The 19,220-nt window shown below is 47.9% G+C and overlaps 1 protein-coding gene across 2 annotated transcripts; it reads right to left on the minus strand.

Annotated features, from left to right (window-relative positions):
* Window positions 1-1,157: 1,157 nt before the first annotated feature.
* ARHGAP25 (Rho GTPase activating protein 25) lies at window positions 1,158-18,075 on the minus strand. 2 transcript variants are annotated; one of them, XM_075523586.1, is made up of 10 exons: window positions 17,872-18,075; window positions 15,544-15,631; window positions 14,996-15,115; window positions 12,179-12,386; window positions 9,524-9,656; window positions 8,455-8,528; window positions 7,781-7,902; window positions 6,823-7,022; window positions 5,726-6,309; window positions 1,158-5,169 (listed from the first exon to the last, which is right to left on the minus strand). In XM_075523586.1, the coding sequence occupies exons 1-10, from the start codon at window positions 18,046-18,048 to the stop codon at window positions 4,959-4,961; spliced, it is 1,917 nt and encodes a 638-aa protein (XP_075379701.1). In that variant the 5' UTR covers window positions 18,049-18,075; the 3' UTR covers window positions 1,158-4,958. The 2 variants fall into 2 exon arrangements, with proteins under 2 accessions (XP_075379701.1, XP_075379702.1); XM_075523587.1 differs by having other exon boundaries at window positions 15,010-15,115; window positions 17,872-18,015.
* Between the last annotated feature and the right edge of the window lie 1,145 nt (window positions 18,076-19,220).

The following is a 19,220-nucleotide window of genomic DNA, read 5'->3' on the forward strand; positions in this document are numbered from 1 at the left end:
CTAAGTTCATATCACTCACCTGGTTGCCCTATTTGGCTGAAGTTATGAGCCTTATTTCTTAAGAAACCAAGTTCCCAATTAAGTGTTGAGCACTTCTGTTTATGGGAGTCACCTACTGACAAAACTCTTGTAAAGGAAAACAGCTAGAAGGGTAAACTATTCTCCGTGGAGACCATGCATGTGGTGAGCTGTTGGCAGTGTGAATTATCCAAGGAAGAAGCTGTCCCAGCTGGAGCCCCTGAGCAGTACTCACCATGCAAGTGCTCGGGGCATTTATCTGCTTGAATAACTCAGAATTCCTAAACTTGCAGGTTTTTTGTGCTAGAACAGACGAGCATTTTCTCCAAAGGAGCGCTTATTCAGACAACTGCTGTCCCTGCTACCCTGGCTGCTTCCTCCTGTCCTCATCTTGTCCCTCGCTTTATCAGGATGCTCCTTTTTTGCCAGGTTATTTTTCCTCCAGGCCAGTTTGACGGTCTGGCTTCGTAGCATCCCTGTGCTGCAGCAAGGTGGCAGGAAAACACAGAGAAAGCGGGACAGCGGGACTGCTTCCAGGGAGGGTTTGGCTGAAAGTCTGGGGACTTTTTTTTCTCCCCACCTTGGTGAACAATTATTCATACAAGAAGTCTCAATTTGGCAGTCTTTTATTCTTAAAAGCAGCCTGTTTTGGGGGTATCTTTCCGCTCCCATGTAAAGGAAGGACGGACTGCATTGCTCCCTCATGCCTGGGGGGAACGACATGTTCTCACTGCTTTTCTTTCCTTTGTATAAGCCATCCTAAATAGTGGCTGGACACTTTTCCCGCACGTCCACCTCGCCTCCCACAACAACTTGTTATTTTATGCAGTAGCCAAGCTAAAAAAGGAAAGTTACTATCATGCCAAAAATGCAACTTCGATAAAATATGAGGGGATAAGTCAGCATAAGCGTGACTGGCTCGGGATCCAAAGAGAATAATGTGGGAAGGATAACTTTACTTTCTTGCCTCTCACGCCTACCAAACGCCTGGATACAATGAAGTGAATTCCTAAATGAATGCAGTAAATACCTAAGAAAAGCAAACCAGATTTTTTGCTCTAATGCAAAGAATGCTAGACAGTGAGAGCAGGACTAAAATTATATCCTAAAAGATGTCATATTTTCACCCCATAATGCATGGTTTAACAGTTTTAGATGCATTCTAAATTTAGAGGTTTTAATTGCTCTAATTTGGAAAGCCATATCACATTTAAAGGGAGAGGAAAATGCTCAGTATGTTTTGTGGGTTATCCTACACACTCTCCCATCACCTTGAAGGGGATGCTCTTGTGTCCTCTGGCTGTGCAGTGTGAGGGTTAAGGTGGGGGGGAAAACTGCCTTTTTAGCAGTTTCCAAGCCAACAGTGCCCAGGACAGGGATGAAAAGGATCTTTCTACAGGGTTTATTCTTTATTATCTACGATAGACAGTCTGTTGTACTTTTATATGATAGTAGTAGTTTCACACTTTCTAGGATATCCAGAATCAATGCTTAAAGTCTGCTGAGCTGAAAAGCAGCCACCAAGCAACCCTCCATGAGTTTACAATGCCCCTTGCAGCACAGACAAACGGCAACCCCTGCTTCAGGAACAGAGAAGACTTTCTCTGCTACTCCTTCCCCAAAAAGCTTTACGGCTTGGCTGCAAAAAGAGAGGGGGGAAGGAAATGTACGTCATGCATCAGTCAGTTTTTGGGGATCTCGTGTTCCGGTGTCTCCAACAGAAGATCTGAAAGTGCATTAAATCCAGAGTAGGATTTGGGCATTGCCAGTGTTCAGGTGCAGCTCTGGGCTTTGCGTGACTGAGCCAAGAGGATATACCCTCAGGCCTGAAAAGCATGCAAAGTTTCCACAGGTCTGGCATGGGCAGATCCATGCTTTTCTGTCTCTGGGAAAAGCTCACTTTTTAAAAACGGAAAACGCTCCTTATCTTACAGCACCCAACAGCAATACCAGCTCAAAGATGCCCATGTCGCTCCCTGAGGCTGTTCACTCCCCCCATGCACTTAAGAATTTCCAGCCCACCTGACCTCTATTGGAAAGTCTATCTTTTAAATATGACTACTATAAACACTCCAAACTTTAATGGGCAGAATATCTTCAAAGAAGTTACTCTGATCTTCGGAAACAGTCATGCTTTGATAGAGGTTGTTTTGCCTATCTGCAGCGGAAGTGGAGGAATGCGCAGTTTATACTAAAATAACGTGCACTTGTCCTAATCGTGGAGACTTCTGAGCGTCAGCCAAGCCTTTGCACGTCATTACAGTCTACTGTGGGCTGTGAAAGAATTATTTGCCTCTTCACACTTTTGATCTTTGCAGAAAGGAGCGTGTGGCATTTCCAGCCCAGATGTTCACAACATTTCTCCTAGACCCAATGGAGAAGTTTCTCCCTAAATGACTCCTGAGCCTCATGCCCAGATTAGTAATTAGTTCCTTGTAAAGGTAAAAAATTAAATAAACCCTGAAGCAAGTCTGTCAAGGTCATCTGAAATCACAGAAAAGAACCATGAATGGGAACAGTTGCTCTGAAACAATGGCAGGCAAAATGCATCTCGCAGGCACTTTGGAAACCTCTTGATTTGAGTGTCAGGAAGATGTGGGTCCCCTAGGTGCACGGTGGGAACTTTGACTTGCAGCACCAATGGTGTTAGCGGTGCTTGAAAGAGACTTCGGGAGACAAGAAATGCGTCATCTCAGGCTGCCGTAGCATGTGGGACATGCAGGTGATGGGGAAGGTGAGGTTTGGATAGCTCATCTTTGAAGGTGGCTAAGCCTGGTGGAGGCCACACTGTCCTCCTTGGGGCCCTTCTCCGTGATGCCCATCCCTCTGCAAGGCTGTGGGCTGCGGAGCTCTGCACTAGCAGGTCCAGGCCCTCTGGTCCAATGCAAAGGGGTACCGTGATCCGCACTGAGATTTCAAATTACCAAGTTTCAGATTTGAAACACTTTAATCAGATTTGATCATTGCAAGAGCAGAGGACCTTGGCTGTGGGGCCTCTGGAAGGCACTGTGATTTTGCAGTAGCCCCATGCAGTGCAGGCCTCCAGAAAAAATTAATTCCCTGGTGTGAAGGTTTGTGGGCAGGACAGTGAGGAGCTGTGTAGTCTCTGGGGATCCTATGGAAAGGAAAACCACCGGGAGTCAGAGCCTATAGGTTGAATGAGCTATTTATGGGTCAGATTCTTAAATGCAGCGCAACTTGCACAAACCTTTCCTTTACCTGTACTTTATATCCGCAGCTAAGCAAAGGTGGATTCAACACATCAAACTGAATCTAAGTTTCAGACTAAGGAGTCTGGGCTCAGTTTTAGGGCTAGAGAAGTCCCCCCCAGCAAGGCTGGTAGCAGCAAGTGCTATATACCCAATATTGACTTTTATTCTCTGATAGCATTTTCCCACGCCCATCTCCCCTTTTTTCACATAGTTTCCTCTGTGTCCCTTTCTCTCACCAGTTCATTTTTCTTTGTGGGCTCTGCCAAGCAGGTCTGCAGCCTCTCTTGAGCTGAACTTTTGTATCACCAAAGCCAAGTCCTCAGTAGCAGTAATCCAGTGTTGTTGCATTAACCTCACCACGCTTAGCACAGAGGCACATGTTTGGTCCTAGACATCTTGCTTGAAAACTCCTGCAGATCTCTGCGTTTTTCCCTTTTCTGTTCCCATGAAGGCTCTAGGCTGGGCTGAGGCTGTGTGTTGTTTTTCCCCTTTCTTAACATAAACGAAGAGTGAAAGGTTTTCTTGCAGAGTCCAGTTATTTTCTTTCCTACACCAAAAGCTTCAGCAGCACCGAGGTACTGCTGGAAGGGTGACTTGCTGGCAGGCAGTGGAAAAACAAGCAGACAAGTTTACAAATAGCCACACTGGCACCAGGAGACCTTCGGGTCCGGTTAGTCTTCACACTGATGGCAGCAAGTGACAGGGAGAGGCCCAGCATCATCGTTGGGGTGCAAACCCAGGTTTCCACCAAGGTGGCTGAGGAAACCCTGTTCTACGCTGATGAAATGATGAAAAACAAAAGCAGAGGTGGTAAATAAGTCCAGATCTGTTATTCTTTGAAAACTGTCCATCAGGAAAAATGGAGAAGCCCCATTTTCTGTACAGGGTAAAGTTGCTGATGGGATCCCTCTGCACAAAGAGCTCTGTGTATGGATGCGTGAAAGTGCTCTCCAAAGCCTCATCAGCGGCTATGCTGGATTTATATACACATGGCTATAAGGAACAGTGATTTAAAATAACTGAACAGCCACTTAACTAAAGAGGTTTTTATGATACTGTGATTTTATACCTGGAGCCTTGATATCGACGAGTCTGGCACAGCACAGTGAGTGATGCTGTATGAGACCCCTTCTCAGTGGACCCGACGGGCTGTCTGGGCTTCTCTTGCTCTATAAGAGCAATAATCACACTATGTGTTAATGTGAACATACCAACCGTGGTCCTGACAGCGTTTGCAGCCCACCGTCCAGGCACACTGCCTGATGGGCTGTGCCACCCCCGACCTCAGGGCTTTTCTGTCCACTCAGATTTATGGACTTTTTGTTCCACTCAGAAGCATTGTGGGTGTCTCCAGCAAGGAGCCAGCCGGCTGGCAAGAGGGATGCTTGCTGGTTTATTTTTGTAAAGGCATAATGTGTCCTTAGCCTGAACTCCTGAGTGCAAGATATTCTGATTGAGCAGCAAGAAATATTGGCCTGTTCCACAGGTAACTTGAGCAGCTGAAAGAGGAGTTGAAAAAACCACACCAAAAAAGCTAAAGGATATTTTTGAAATTTCCTGTTTCGGAGCATAAACCAGCCTCTAACTTCTGGGCTCCTTCCTCTGACCCAGCTCGTGGCCAGTAGCAGAACACCGGACGATACAAGTCCCTGGCTCTGAACCTGCTTGGCAATTCCTGTGGATTCATGCAGCTGCATTTTATGTTTGTGCACAGCTGGGTCTCTTCTCCTAGTTGGTTTTGGCATCAGTCTTGCTCGTGGATTTAGCTAAGTTTTTTATCTCCTCCTCAAGCATCTTGTTTTTCTTCTCCATGTCCTCCCGTGAGCGCTCCACGTTCATCAACTTCAGCTCCAGTTCCTCAGACTTCTTCTTCTCCCTCTCAATGTCCTGATTCAGCCTCACCACTTTGGCCCAGACTTCATAGTTCTCCTTCTCGAGACTGCAAAGAGAAACAGAGCGTGAAAGGATTGGATCAGAAGGGTGCTGGGAAGTCATCGTTTGGCTCTTAAAGAGTCTGCCCTCTGTGTCACTGAGCAATAAAATAAGCCAGAGGTTCTGTCCTGATCCCCTGACCCTCAAGGGCCACATAACACGATGCAAAAAATCAATACATGTAACATGGATGGTTACAACTAATAATGTAATAATGCTACTACTGAATTTTGGATAGTATAATGGTACAATATTATAGTAATAACAAGAATTATGGCAGTGTAAAATTGTTGCAGAAACATTATAGTGCCATACAATGATGTAATAAGAACTATAGAGTATTAATATTGTAGTAAAAGAACATTAGCAACTACGTCATGAGAGTACAGCACATGGGGATTGACTTTCAGTTAGCCTACTATAATACTATATTTTATCATTAGTCATTACTATTATATACTGTATAGTATTACTGGTAAATAAATCTGTGCAATAGTAGTGTTGTAAGAACATGAGCTGAAGGCTTCATACTCTCCAGAAAGCAGCACTGTGCAGCGTGTTACCTTTTAATTTGTTCCTCGTAGTCATTTTTCTGTACCTCCATTTCTTTTTCCAGCTTCAGGATCATGTTTTGCAGGAACTCCCTGCTCTCCTGATCAGGCTTGGAGACCTCGGCAGGGCTGCTGGTGGGGCTGGCTATTTCCTTTGGCTGATGGCTGGGACTGGAGCAGGGTAGAAATTCCTTATCAGAGCTGCTGCTTGAAGGGCTGGGGCTGGAGCCGCCGCCTTCCCCAATTTCTGCCTGGGAGGTAGGAACGTTGTCGTAGGTCGAAGCCCGGTGAAGGTCGAGCAGCTTAAAAAGATCATGAGACAACGTTCTCTTATGTCCACCGGGGACCAAGGAGCACGCGCTGCTCCCATGGGAGCTTTTCCAAAAGTCACTGGCACATATGTCATTTTTGTCATTGCTGCCTTTCTCCCCTAGAGAAGTGGCCGTCAGGAAAGATTTCCTGTTAGGTAAAGTCTGAGTTCTTTTCCTTGACTGTGCTTTCCACATTCCCAGTGTATCTTTGGACCCATTATCTTCTCTGGGTGCACTTGAGCTCGCAGCTGGTCCGGGGGCACTGCTGGAATTCAGGTCATCTCTCTGTAAAATAGACCCGTGGCATTAGCACAGCCTCGTCCTGCTTTGTGAGCAGAGACAGGTTGCAGCGACTGCTGTCACTGCAATATTTACAAAAGGCACATCTTAACATGCTGACAGGGATGGCCACAAGTTTTCCATAAAAAATTATTTTGGGTTGCACCATGTTTTCCATTAAAAAGAACTTTTTGCAGATATTCTTTCTGAGAAAAGCCTTTAATCCTCAGTGTTTTCAATTCACCAGCATGAACTGAAAAGGTTTCATCTATTCTGCCTTTTAGCTAAAAAACTTCAGGAGTTTTCATTTTTCCCAGAACAGTAGATTTTCCACAGGGAAGTGGAAAATTTATCTACATCATTTTCCTGATGTAGATATTCCAGGGATGACAGTTACAGCTCTTTACCCTATTAATAGCAAGTGCTCTTAGTGGCTCACTGACCTGTTAGATCCCATAATAATTAATCACACATTTATTGAATTTCTGTTTTATTATTTCTCTGAGGATCTAGCCTTACCATTTGCCTTTGGATCAAGCTCTCTGCCCTGGGCACCGCAGGGTCCTCTGCAGCATCCCAGCCCACGGAGCTGCGAGGGATGGGGGCCTTCTTGTCATTTTTTTGGGCAGGTGGGGAGGGCAGCACATCCTTGGACGGGGGAAAGAGGTCTGCATGGTCACTTATCATCACAGTCATCACTTTCTGGATCTGTGGCGTGCCTGGAAGAAATCAGAGATCTGTCAGCGGCAAACCCAATGCGATGGGCTTTCTGCCACCCACACTTGCATTTCCCGGTGTCCAAAATGGAGATGCACGTAGTAATGCAGGTGAAGACAAGGAGCACGATCATAAAACCAAATAAAGGGAGGGATTTTTATATCACTCCAGAACAGCAGTAGCAGACCATAGAGCAACCAAGATAGGAGTCTGCTCAGCTGCACAAAGCCACAAATTGTGCTTCTTTGGCTCGACAAGCAAACTACAAGTATCAGTTATACGAACAGGCGTATGAATATCGGGACCATTTGCATGTGATGCCTGTAGAGCAGAGCAGTCTTTGGCCTTCAAATATTTATTCAATTAGTTCTGCCGCATCTCTCCTTGCCCACAGGATTACAGTTTGGCTCAGCTAAACAGCAATTTCTTTGAGTTTCCCTTGTTTCTCTAAGAAGAATTTCACACCATCCTGCTCTAAGCAGAAGAAAGGAGACTTCACCAAATTCCTGAATAGTTTGAAATCTATGGAGGGAACACACAGTGCAACTCCTGAGGGGTTTTTGTCACCATTAACACATTTATAGCCTAACACACACATGGCTTTACTCTCCCCTGCTGTTATTTACTGTGCCCAGGCACGTGTCTGGCTTATATCCACGAGTCTACCGTAGAAAAATTTTAATTTCAAGACTGTGGATGCAACTGAGTATTTCAGCATATCAGGTGCTCCTATGCCAATTATTCCAGGAGTCCCTTTTACCTCTCATAATAATTGCAGGATCCTCTATCTTGGGTCTGATGAGGTTCACTCCAATCACTGTTGCCAGGTTATCCACACTCATCTTGTTGACGCTACAGTTCAACTGTATTTCGTGTAGAAACCTGCCAGAATCCAAGGGCAAATATTTCCAGTTAGAGAAGGAAGACTGCAAAAAGCCTTACACACCCACTGGTATAAAATCCTGATTAACCCATCCAGCTCTTCCTCTAAGTCCCAAGGACAGAAACATATAGTTGCCTTATAACTGTGGACTGGAGCTGGGTCTTATTGGTATCAGTAGAAAAACCACCATGTGATGAGCTGCTCACCCCAAAAAAAAACAAAAAGGAAGGGAAAACCACCATCTAATATTTAATAACCACAGAAAAATCACCCAGGCTGTGTGAAACCTGACAGTTTTGTTGCACAAGGCTTTGTCGCACAAGGCTTTTTCTAGTTTTAGGGTAGGCATTTATGCTCAGACATCGTCAAGGCGTTTATCCCCATGGCTGACATTCTCCCTTTACAAAAGTCAGCATCTGGTGCCTCGAGGGGACCCAAAACACGGCTTAAGAGGGCTCTCTCTCTCTAGGAGTCAGCCTCAGCCTTTGGGATGATATTTCTACTCACCAACACCAAATCTGAGCTGTTTATACCTTGTGCAGAGGACTGACCTGCAGATATAGCTGAGGAGGTTGTAGTTGTCTCTGGGAAGGAGGGACAGTTGCTTCAGGAGTTCCTGATGGCCCTAAACGCAAGTTAAGGAATAGCTCTATAAAAATTCACCGATGTATATGGACTCAAGAGTGGCTCTTGGTCACTCCATTCGTCCCTGTATGGTCTCACCTCTTGGCATTTGCTCGCCTTGGAAATTACATTTCTCCGACAGACCAAGCATGAACATGGAGAAGTTTTTGTACAGTGCTCAGCAAGAAGAGGCAGCCCACTGCCCAGCACTGCTGCTGCCACAGCGGCAAAGGACAGAGCAGGGTCCCCTCCGGCCCAGCACGTGTGTGATGAGCTCTTTGGAAGGAGCTGATCATGCCTAATCTCCTTGCATTTCTTGTATATAAACATTTAGGACATTTTTAACCCCAAAGATCCTGAAGTGAAACAACCTACAAGAAACATTTGCCCTTGAAATACAGGGCTGAACATTGCAGTTCACAGAGCTCATGCTACCGAGGATATCTGCCTTATTTTTTTGTGTATAGGAACAGCATCCGTGAGTGGTTTTTTTGCAGGGGAGAGGGGGCTTCTTTCCCACCAAAATACATAGTTAGGAAAAGACAGTTCCCATCTGTTTCTCACTTCTCCCTCTCCCAAATTCCCACTTCCTTCCTTGGTCTCACCCAGAGCCCTCCACCAGCTCCGCTCTCAGCTCGGGCTGATGGAGGCTGCAGGAGGTTGTGTTTCCTTCCTCTCTTGGTTGTCACACTCGCTGTTTGCTGCAAGGACTCAACGAAAAGAGGTGCTGAGCAGCTCTTAGATCTGCTCCAGAAATTTAAGCTTTAAAATGGATAAACCCATGTTGTCAAGTTGGGAAACCCCACTGGCTTTGGGAGATTTTCTCTTTTTAAATTTTTTTTCTTTCTTTTTCTTGTTTCGGATTTCAAAGCTCAGTAATTACACTGCTTATAATACACAGCTATATATGCACCTGGCATCTCGAGCTCACAAAGCCCTGGCACTGAAACACAGCTAATTTTAAGGCCAGAAGGAGAGAAACGAATGCATCTCTACCTTTCTCTCATCCACATCCAGCGCCTGACCGCACAGCAGGAAATCCTCGTACTGCATCCAGGGTACAACTGGCTCGGGGAGCTCCCGCAGGTAGAGTTTGAACAGAGAGGCCACGGTGTGCACATCCGTATCCCTGCAACGAGCAAAGAGCCGCTCACGTGAAACTCGCACCCAGCTGGTGAGCAAACCCTGCCCGGCTCCAGGAGCATGAGATTATATTTAAGCTCTGTGTATAGATGCAGGAGACAGAGAGAGATAAATAGGGAGGCCAGACCAAGTTGGGGGGAATCCATAGGGCACCCCAAGCCGGGGAACAGCCCCAGCTGGCAGGAAAATAAATGCTTGGTGGAGATTTTCCCCACCGTGGGGCTGGCAGGTCCCCAGTGTTCATACCCGGGCTGAGCCTTCCCAGCCTGCGTTTGACTCATGAGGGTTTGCATGCAAATATTGTCTGGTGTTCACATGTTTGGCAGGCACTCCCCACTCTGTGCGGAGCTGGCAAAGCTTGCCTGGGGTTTTTAAGATTAACAGCAATTACTGAAGATGTTCTGCTGGGACAGATGTTTGCAGCTTTGCATACCATATAGTTTACATTATGTCAAAAGGACACTGTCAAGATCATAAGCCTCTAATTTGACCTACCTTGAAGTCGCTAAACTGTTATAAACTTCTAGCAAAAATCCCCCAGGTCATTTATTTTTAGAATTGGTTGGGGTTTTAAAAATACTATTATTTTTAACAAACGCACATAACCATACGGGAATTTTTTCAGAGCTGTATTTTTGTAGGGCCTATAAATACACACCATTAGGCGTCCTGGATGCCTGGGCTGCAACGGCAGCTTTCTAACGCTCCCCACTCAGTCCTGCCGTGCTTGTGCGCGCAAGCGTGCCTGTGCAAACCCAAACAGGCTGCGAAGATGACACTGAAGGTCGAGCCAGCATCTTGCAGCATTCGGGTCACTGGAAACCCCATTATTGGCCTTCCTCCTCACTAAGAAAATGTTTTGCTTGAAGTGCATGGGGGTCGCAGTCACCCTGAGATCACTGCAGCAATGCTCATACCAAACCCTGCAGCACAGGGTTAACATTGCAGGGTGCTGGGAAAAGGGCCAAACTCCCTTGCCATGCCCCGCTGCAAAACACAGTTCTAGGAGGGGAAAAAAAAAAAAAAGGCTTCACCTTCCTATGACCCCCATACAGGTTACAACAGGAAAGCTCTCGGCAGGAGTCTGGCACCCGGAAAGCAAGAAATATTCAGCTGCAAAACCAACAGCCGGGATGGTTACGCTTCCAGAGCAGCCGTGGCTCTACCTTGCACAGCACAGGGATTGTTTAGGTAAAAGTGCTGTGGTTTTTCCTAACAAAGATGCATAAAGCTAGGTAAAAATAGGAAAAGTTTTGCAGTTAGGGACAGGCCTGCAAATACAGGGACGAGGCCCCTGCACTCCGCTTAGGCAAACTGTTTTGCACAAAAGTCCAGGGAAGCTCCTGGTTTTGGGTGCTCCCCTCCCACAAGCACCCCAGATCTTGCTGTCAGCTCTCAGAGCTCAGGTGATGCCTGAGCAGCTCCCTGGGTCTGCACAGGTGGGGCATCACCACGGCCAGTATCAAGCACCTTCATACACATGCAGCAGCCCAGGCAGTCCTTGTCTCCGTTACGATGGACGGGGCAAGGCAGGGCAGGAATTAAACCAAAAAGCCTCACTTTAGGTGCCGTGGAAAGGCAGGACCCACCTTTCCTTTATCCCAGCACAGAGGTCACTGCTTTCACCAGTGCAAACCATCGAGTAAAGCCCCAGAGCAGCCTGCAGGAGTGAGCAGGGGAGGCTGGGCAATGCCTTACGCAGCCAGGGCCAAAAGCAAGGGGTTAAACTCTGACTTGGGGTGGGGACAGGTGGGAAACCTCTCTAGAGATAACCTAGATACCTAATCTAGAGATAACGAGGCATCTGCAGGGGCAGCTAGTCTGCGAGCTGTCAAGGGAGGGCTTCATAGAGAGATGCACCAGGGGTTTACCTGTCTTCTCTCATTTTGCATAGAGCATGACAGAGATAGCAAATGTCTCTCTCCAAAGCCTCTCTGAGACCTACAGGCAGCTCTCTCAGCTTTAGGGAGTTTGCCATTTCCTCTTAGTCCTGCAGAAGAAGAGGGTCAGGAGGACGCAGCCTTGCAGCAGCCAAAATCTCTCTCTCATCTCTATATGGTGTTGTAGGGAAAAGCAACAGGAGGAAAATATCATGGCTACGGGCTGGCAGGGAAAGAAATAACTTTTACTGTGTGCATTAGGGTGTTCTCTGAGCTTATTTGTGATCCTCTGCTTGCTCTCCTTTCTCTAAACCTCTACCCTTAGCTGATGGGCTATGTAGGCTCTTCCCTTCGCCTCCTTCCTTGGCTGCTGCTGCAAATAATAATTGCTGCGTGGGGCCAGGATTTCCCTGAATGCTTTCCTTTATTTCCATGAATCTCATCTCAGCACCCTCTAATTCTGCTTTTGCCTCCATTGGGGGTTTCTGCTGAATCGTCTCTCCTTGTCAAGCCCTTCTGGAGGGTCCAAGTTTCCTGCAGGCACTGCTGAGCTCTCTGGGGCTGCTTTTCCCCAGATTTTGGGGTGTATGAGACCTAGTTGAGTAGGAGAGGGGGAATCCAGCATTACCGGTCAAATGATGGCCTTTCCCCAGCATCGAACGCGTCCCTGAGCTGTTTCACCAGGTTGTCCTGGCCGGGGAGGCGGAAGATGCCCTCTTCACTCATGCCGTGCTCCCGGATGAACTCAGCACACTTCTGCACCAGGATGGGGACCTGGTGCTGCCCGAATTTCTGCTCGTAGGCCATGGTCTCTGCCAAGCGCTGGCCGAACACCGCTAGTGGAAGGACAGTGAGGTTAGAGGAGCCCAAAAGCTTTGCTAGAGGCACATTACTTGCCAAAGTGCATCACGCAAACGTAACAGCAGTAGCTGCTTTCCCGCTAGCATAGGAGGTACAAGAAGTCTGCAAACTGGGGGAAAGCAGAACGTCTTCCAAACATATAATAGCAAAATGAAACCTTGTTCCTCCTCCAAACAATTAACAGTTCTCAAAATGATTAAAACCAAACAGTGAGCCTTGGTTTTTGCCATGCTGCTTGCCTGCCTTGGAGCAGGGTGCTGATACAGAGGGAGACAGGAACAGCAAAAAGGCTGATGCCAGGGCACAGGGAGAGAAGGCAAGCTCATTACCCAAACCTGAAGGATATAGAAAGTACAGGAGACCACCAAGAAATAAGAAAAGCAGCCTTGCAGAGATTTGGGGCTGGAAGTCTTACTGATTTAGTTGCTTTTCTTCCCCCTCCCCTCTCCTCTCACCCTCCAGAAACTCCCCTGTGCAAAGAGCAGCAGTATTTTGCAGAGGGTGGTACCTTTCCTTTGGAGCAATGGCTTTTTCCTCCTGAACTCGCAGCAAGAGAAGAGCTCAAAGGTGGGAAGGCAGCAGCCTGCATCCCAGCTCTTCCTCCTTGGAGCCTGGGGCATGGTAAGAGCAGACAAATCCCAACTCGAACTGGCTCTGGGATATTAATGGCAAAGGGTCCTATGGTCCTCTAGATATTTTTGCCCCGCCAGTGCCTGCAATGCGTTCACCTCGTGCTCTAAAGGCTGAAATAATTCCTGTGTATCTTCCAGACCAGGAAAATGCAAGTAAACACTCTCATCTGGAACTGCGAGGCTTGTCGGCACCTGCCTAATCATGGGGATTTTTCATTTATGACTTGCTTACACTTTTAAATAATGAATATAAACCTGTCATTGTGCACAGTAAAGGCAAATAGCTTTTTTTTTTTTTTTTTTGCCCCTCTGCTTTGGTTGCTGATAATGAATTGCTTATTTAAGTGCAAGCTGGCAGATTTGTTAATTTGGGGATACCTCCCCAGGGCCAATGCGATGCCCATGCCAGCCCACCCGGCAGGTGGCTGTCGTTGTAGGGAGGCAGCCAGACCTGCAAAACCCCTCTGAGATTTTGGAGGTGCTTTTGCTGTTGCTTCACACTTTGCAGCTGCTCTGCTTTTTGGTGTGCAACAAGCTCACAACTAGCTGGGTCATAGGGGGCTGCTTCCAGGTGGGCTCTTGCCAAAACCTCCACCGTACAGTGGGTTGCTTTAAAAGCACGTGTTGCCTCAGCTTGCATTGAAGCCAAAACCCTAAAGCGTGAAGTTTCGGGGTCCGTTAACCGGTGTATTGACATAAAATGCAGCTCCATAGCATCTGACTTCTCTGCTATTCTCAGGGCTCTCTGTACTACTATAAATTTACATTTTCTGTCATATATGATCACTTTATCTATCTTGAAGAAACTGGCAGCCTCCTAAGTTTAAGCAAGGATCAGATGCAGAGTTGTTATTAAATATTAGAGCCAGGTGGGGCAATGCCCTGAAAATTTCTGGCTCATGCACTCCTAATGCTGCCTGCCCCAGGGCACAGCGTGTTTCAGTTTAGAGGCAGAAAACACCAGCGTTGCAGACAAAATACAGCTCTGTCATGGTTTAGGTGAAGCTTATCTGTGCCTACAGCAGGGTCACAGTGAAAGAGCTCAAATTGGCAGCGCCTGCTTGCCTCTGAACTGCTGTGATTGATATTAACGCAGGAGCTATGGGAGACCAGAGCTCCATCATGCTTGTCTTACACAGCTGAAGGGCATGGACCCTATACAAAATTGTATAAATAGTCAGGGCGAAGCACAGAGGGAGGGAGGAGAGGCTCAGGATGACCATCCAGGTGAGTGCTCTTTTAGAACTTATAGGAGTTCATCCTTATAGGAAAAGTCTGGATAGTTCATCCTTACAGGAAAAGTGGCTGGAGTGACCTTTGCTGCTTCCTTTGCGGGCTTTGCCTGTGGTGGCAAATTTACAGTGTGTTCCTTTCTGATCGATTCATGTTTTATACTTCCCTGACCACAATTTTGTAATGGCATAAATGCATGCCCGAGGGGGCTGGAAGCAAGGATCCTGTCGCCACAAGCCTTGCCTGCGTGTGGGGAGGCTGATTGCATGGCCAAGGCAGACTCTGCAGAGAAAATGGGGGCAGAAGGGCTGGGCTGAGCAAGAAAAGCTGGAAGAAAAACAAAGCAAGGAAATTGGCAGGTCAAAGGCAAGATTTTCCAATGCTTTATCCCTGAATGTGAGTTGTTTTCCAGAACAACATTTTCTGGGGTCAGTAAGTCAATGAGGAAGTTTGCAAAAGAGGCTGAAACCAGCCCAGAAATCTTCATTCGTGCTTGGCTGCTATTTCCTTAACGCTGCCCATGTTTGCAGCAGACCCAACACCACAGCGTCTGGTCTAGGAGTAGGTTGCTAAGGCATTACAAGTTACAGTCACACTACAGCTCCATTTTCCAGTTTCAAGGATTATGAGCCCAGCTTTGGCATCCTTGCACAAAAGTACTGTGGAGCACGAGATGGTAGGAAATCACCTCTCCAAGAGCCGCCCCTGCTCTCCATTACCTCCTGATGCTGACCCCAGCACTCGTCGGATGGATTTAACCCATTCCTCCATCTCAGACTGGGAATTAGCCATGAGCACGCAGGTGTCCTGCCCTGTCCGGTTCTGGTCTCCAGTGACCCCTGCAAAAAAACCATTTATGAATCATTTATAGAGAGGATTGGAGGAGAAAAGGCACATTCTTGTTGTTTTCTTTGCTAAATGCTTTTGGCTCCAAATTTCCCCATTAATGTCTTTTTGGCCGTGAAATGAAGAAGCGCTCTTACATTTCACCCTTGCTGAAGGCCTGCAAGAAAGGAACAGAAACTGCTTAACGTTGCAGCTTGGCAAGGCTTCTCAGCATGGGACATGGGCACCGACACACGGCCCTCCTCCAGCCCTGACTTGTGGATACTGAAGGTAAGACATCACTTTTCATGTGCAATGCAGCGCTGTGGGGACCTTGAAAAAAAATGGGAGCAAAAGGACTGCCAAAATGACTTGCCCAAAAGATTTTGGGTGAACAGTCCAGCCCAAAAGCATGCAACGAAGAGGAGTGAAGCATCCTCACCTGGGATGATTTCGAAGATAAATTTCCCTCCTTCCTCTGGGTTGCTGGCCACCTCCTTGATGGTGCTTCCCTGGAGAGACAGGCAGCCCTAGGACAAAGCAGAGCAGGAGCTGCAAATACCCGTGTCCCATCTCTGCGAGGCTGACGCCACCTGTGTCAGCACTGAGGATCAAAGTCCTCCTTTCAAACAGATTGCAGGACCTGGTGGCCTCATATATATATATATATATATATATATATGCTAAAAATGACTTTTCAAACAATAAAGGATGCTTCTTAAATGCCAGTTTTTCTGATGAAGTGATTCTCAGCATAAGAAAACTGGTTATTTTGCTCTTTCCTTTTTTTCCTCCCTTCTCATATTTTTTTAACCCCTATTGGGAGTGGTAGAAGAAAGTACAAAGGAGAAGGGACTTGGCAAAACACTGGAGCACCCTGTTTCTGCTGCACCAGAGCAGGAAAGCTGTTCCTTTAACACAGCATCACTTAAAACCAAAAAACAAACCCAAAGCTTGCGGGAGAGAGGTAGAGAAAAAGAAGAAAAAGGGAGGGAAAATAAAAAAGCAAAGTGGAAGACAGCCGTTTCTTTTGGACCTTCCTTTGCCCAGCTGTCGCGGTGAACACGGAGAGCTCGGTCCCCGCTGGAGAGGATGGGTGGGGAGCCACCGAGGCACGCGGGGGCCGAGCAGGCGTGTGAGTCAGCCCCAGAGGCCTCCTGGGGCAGGAAATGAGGCTGCGCCACAGAAAAGAAGTTTCTTAGAGATTTCATCTTCCTGAAAGCCATTGGGCTCCTGCGAGGAGTGGGGACCAAAAGCCTGAACTGCAGCTGTATCAGTCAGAATCATTGATGGGATCAGAGAGGTTTGAAATGACCCAGGATGGTGCAGCAGGGTCATGGCGAGAGCTGCCAAAAGCACCGCGAATAGCAATAAGCTTTTTACAGCACTTTGTGTTTCTACGGCCCGCTTACAGCTGGGGACACTGCGCTTCCCAGTCACCCCTGAAATGGGGCAAAGCCAGAATAGGACCTGGATCCCACTGGGCTCAGCCCTCTGTTTTCACCCCGAGGATCTACTGATCACCTTCCCCTTACGAGCGTTTTCTACCTTGAGATTAGTTTTGCTACCAGGAACAATTTGTACAGAGAATGGCTTTTGCGGCAATGGGGAGGACCTTTCCCTGAAATTTCTCGAAACAAGGAAAAGATGGTGGATATTCAAAAAGTAAGTTACAGTATGGAGAAAGTGGTTGAAAAACTAAAAAGTTATCCATATAAATCGGAAAACCAACCTGATTTCTTCCTGGCAAGTGTACTACAATGCATAACCTGAGAAATGGTTTATATGGGTGAGACAGAGGGCTTGTTACAACCTGGAGGGGCTGAAGATGGGCTGATGCTGCCAGAGGGCTGTGGACATCAGGCACTGGTGCAGACGTTTAAATCATGCCCAAGCGGGTGATCACACTCCTGTTTTGTGCAAAGGGTTGGGTGCACGTTGTGTTCTCCTGGGGATCTCGAAAAGCATCAGAACTGACATGCGCCGGAGCGTTCAGCGGATTTCAAGCGTTTTCCCTTAGAGGAAGAGGCAGTGGGGCAGGTTTCTTCTGGCCATGCAGGGTGCACCAGGGCAGCAGCCCAGTAACACAAACTGCATCTGTGCCACTGAGCCTCCTGCAAAGGGTGGGGCTGGGCCAGGATGGGATACAAACCCAGGGGCTGGAGAGAGAGGGAATTTCTTTCCTTGTCCCTCCAGCTGCCCTCTCCCGCGCCAAGAGGTCCTAAGGAAGCAGATGCCCTTCGCTGTCATCTGTCCAGCCCACAGCCCTGCTGTGAGGTCTGTCTTGGGCAAATCCTCACACCCATTCAACTATGCTGAAAGTTCTGCTTGTTTTTTCCTAAAAGCATCCTGTAAGATGCCTTTCCCCCCAAGCGCACGGCTGAAACCTCTCTCAAAGCTCCCGTTGTCTTGTGCGCCCGTTGCTGCGCTTGCCATCACAAAAATGGTGGTGTGCTGAGCTCTTCTTCTCCCCAGCCTGCTTCTGTTGTCTTGGAGAATGATAGCAACTTTCTAGTTGGTAACTGGTTTTTTTTCCAGCACCACATTGCTTGGGCACAGAAGGACCAAGCCCCCAGCAGGGCTTCCAGGCACTTTTAAGAATTTAAGTGCACAGATAATCCTGATGAGGATATCTGATCTCTGTTACTGCCCAAAGGCAGAAAACCTCTTTAATACCCTACTCCAGACCCAGCCCAAACCATTTCCCTACGAGCAAAGTTGCAAGAAGGGGGAGACTGAGGACCGACAAAGCCCAGCAGCCTCGTCCTACCTGTGGTTTGACATCATCCTCGTCCTTGTAGTAGTAAAGCTGCTGGCCCTTAAGCACGAAGTACCGCTGCTGCCAGTTCTTGACGATGGAGCGCTGCTTTTTCAGCCAGCCGATCTTCAGGGGCCGCTCTAGCGGGTTGGGGGAGGCCGGCCGGGTGCCCGCTGGCTCTCCGCTCATCACGCTCTTGGAGCGGGCTGCCAAGGAAAGAGAGGGTCGGGCTGGTGGGCATGCACGGGGACGAGCGGCCAGCAGACCTGCGTCCCCAGGGCCTATTTAAGCTACAACAGCGAGAGCGGCTCTCTGCCCCTCTGCCTGTGCTGAGCAAACTGGCTAGAGTTTTTAAAGGAAGTGGCTGCAGTATCTGTCAGTATGTGCTTCCTTTTTCCTGCGTGGGAGTAATTATCTTGCAAGTGAGAAGAAAATCATTAGCGCTTTTTTTTTTAATGGGACTGTGTGGGTTTTTTATACCCACCCCAAACAGCCTGCAGCAGCGATAGCAGAATGACCCAGCCTGGCTTGAAAAAAACTGTTCAGAAATTGCAGTTTTGCTCTGGGAGAGCATTGCCTGATGTTTCCAATGGGGCAGTTCTCATACAATGAGGTTGGAAAGTCTCCAAGGGGTGCCAGCGTGGATTTACCGGCTGGGCAGAGCAGTGTCCCGTGTCTCCTGTTTGCATTGCGTAGATGAGTCCCACTGGTGCCACTGACCTGTGCCAGGAACCGGCAGCATGGCCCTGTGGCATCTCTAAATGCTTCTGTGACAGCAAATGCCTTGGGAGGGATCATTTCCAGAAGGGACGCTTTGATTTTTGCCTCTGGACTGGGCACTGCAGGACCCCAGTGCCAACCCAGCTGGGTAGAGTTAGCGTTTATGGTCACGGGGCAAAAATAATTATATGACTCCAGGGGAATTCAGCTTCACTGGTCTCTGCACATGGTGATTTCCTGAGGTCTTACGTCTCCGCTGCTAAAACGGAGCTGATGGCACCTGGCTGGGTCCGGCGGGTGAGGGTGGTGCAGGGTTCGGGCCCCTGAGCCCAGCAGCATTTGCTGGCAGAGGCCATTCAAGCCGAGCCAGGGCCACGAGGGAGGCGTTGTGCAACGCTGTGGGATGGGGGAAGCTGTGGCGGCCCCGTATCTCTGCCCCCAGATGCCCGCTTTTCCCCTGAGCTGGTCAGCGGAGCAGAGAGCTGCAAAAGCCGCATTAGATATGAGCGTCAATGAATCCTGGCGTGGACCCGAGTGCAAAGGACAAGCTTAAAAAGGAGAAAATTAAAAATCACCCGCCACTGCCTTGTGATGTTTGGGACCAGGGGCAGGTGCTCCCGCTGCACAGACACCCACAGGGA

The sequence above is a fragment of the Mycteria americana genome, chromosome 23, assembly GCF_035582795.1.
Source record: "Mycteria americana isolate JAX WOST 10 ecotype Jacksonville Zoo and Gardens chromosome 23, USCA_MyAme_1.0, whole genome shotgun sequence".
Taxonomy (NCBI): Eukaryota; Metazoa; Chordata; class Aves; order Ciconiiformes; family Ciconiidae; genus Mycteria; species Mycteria americana.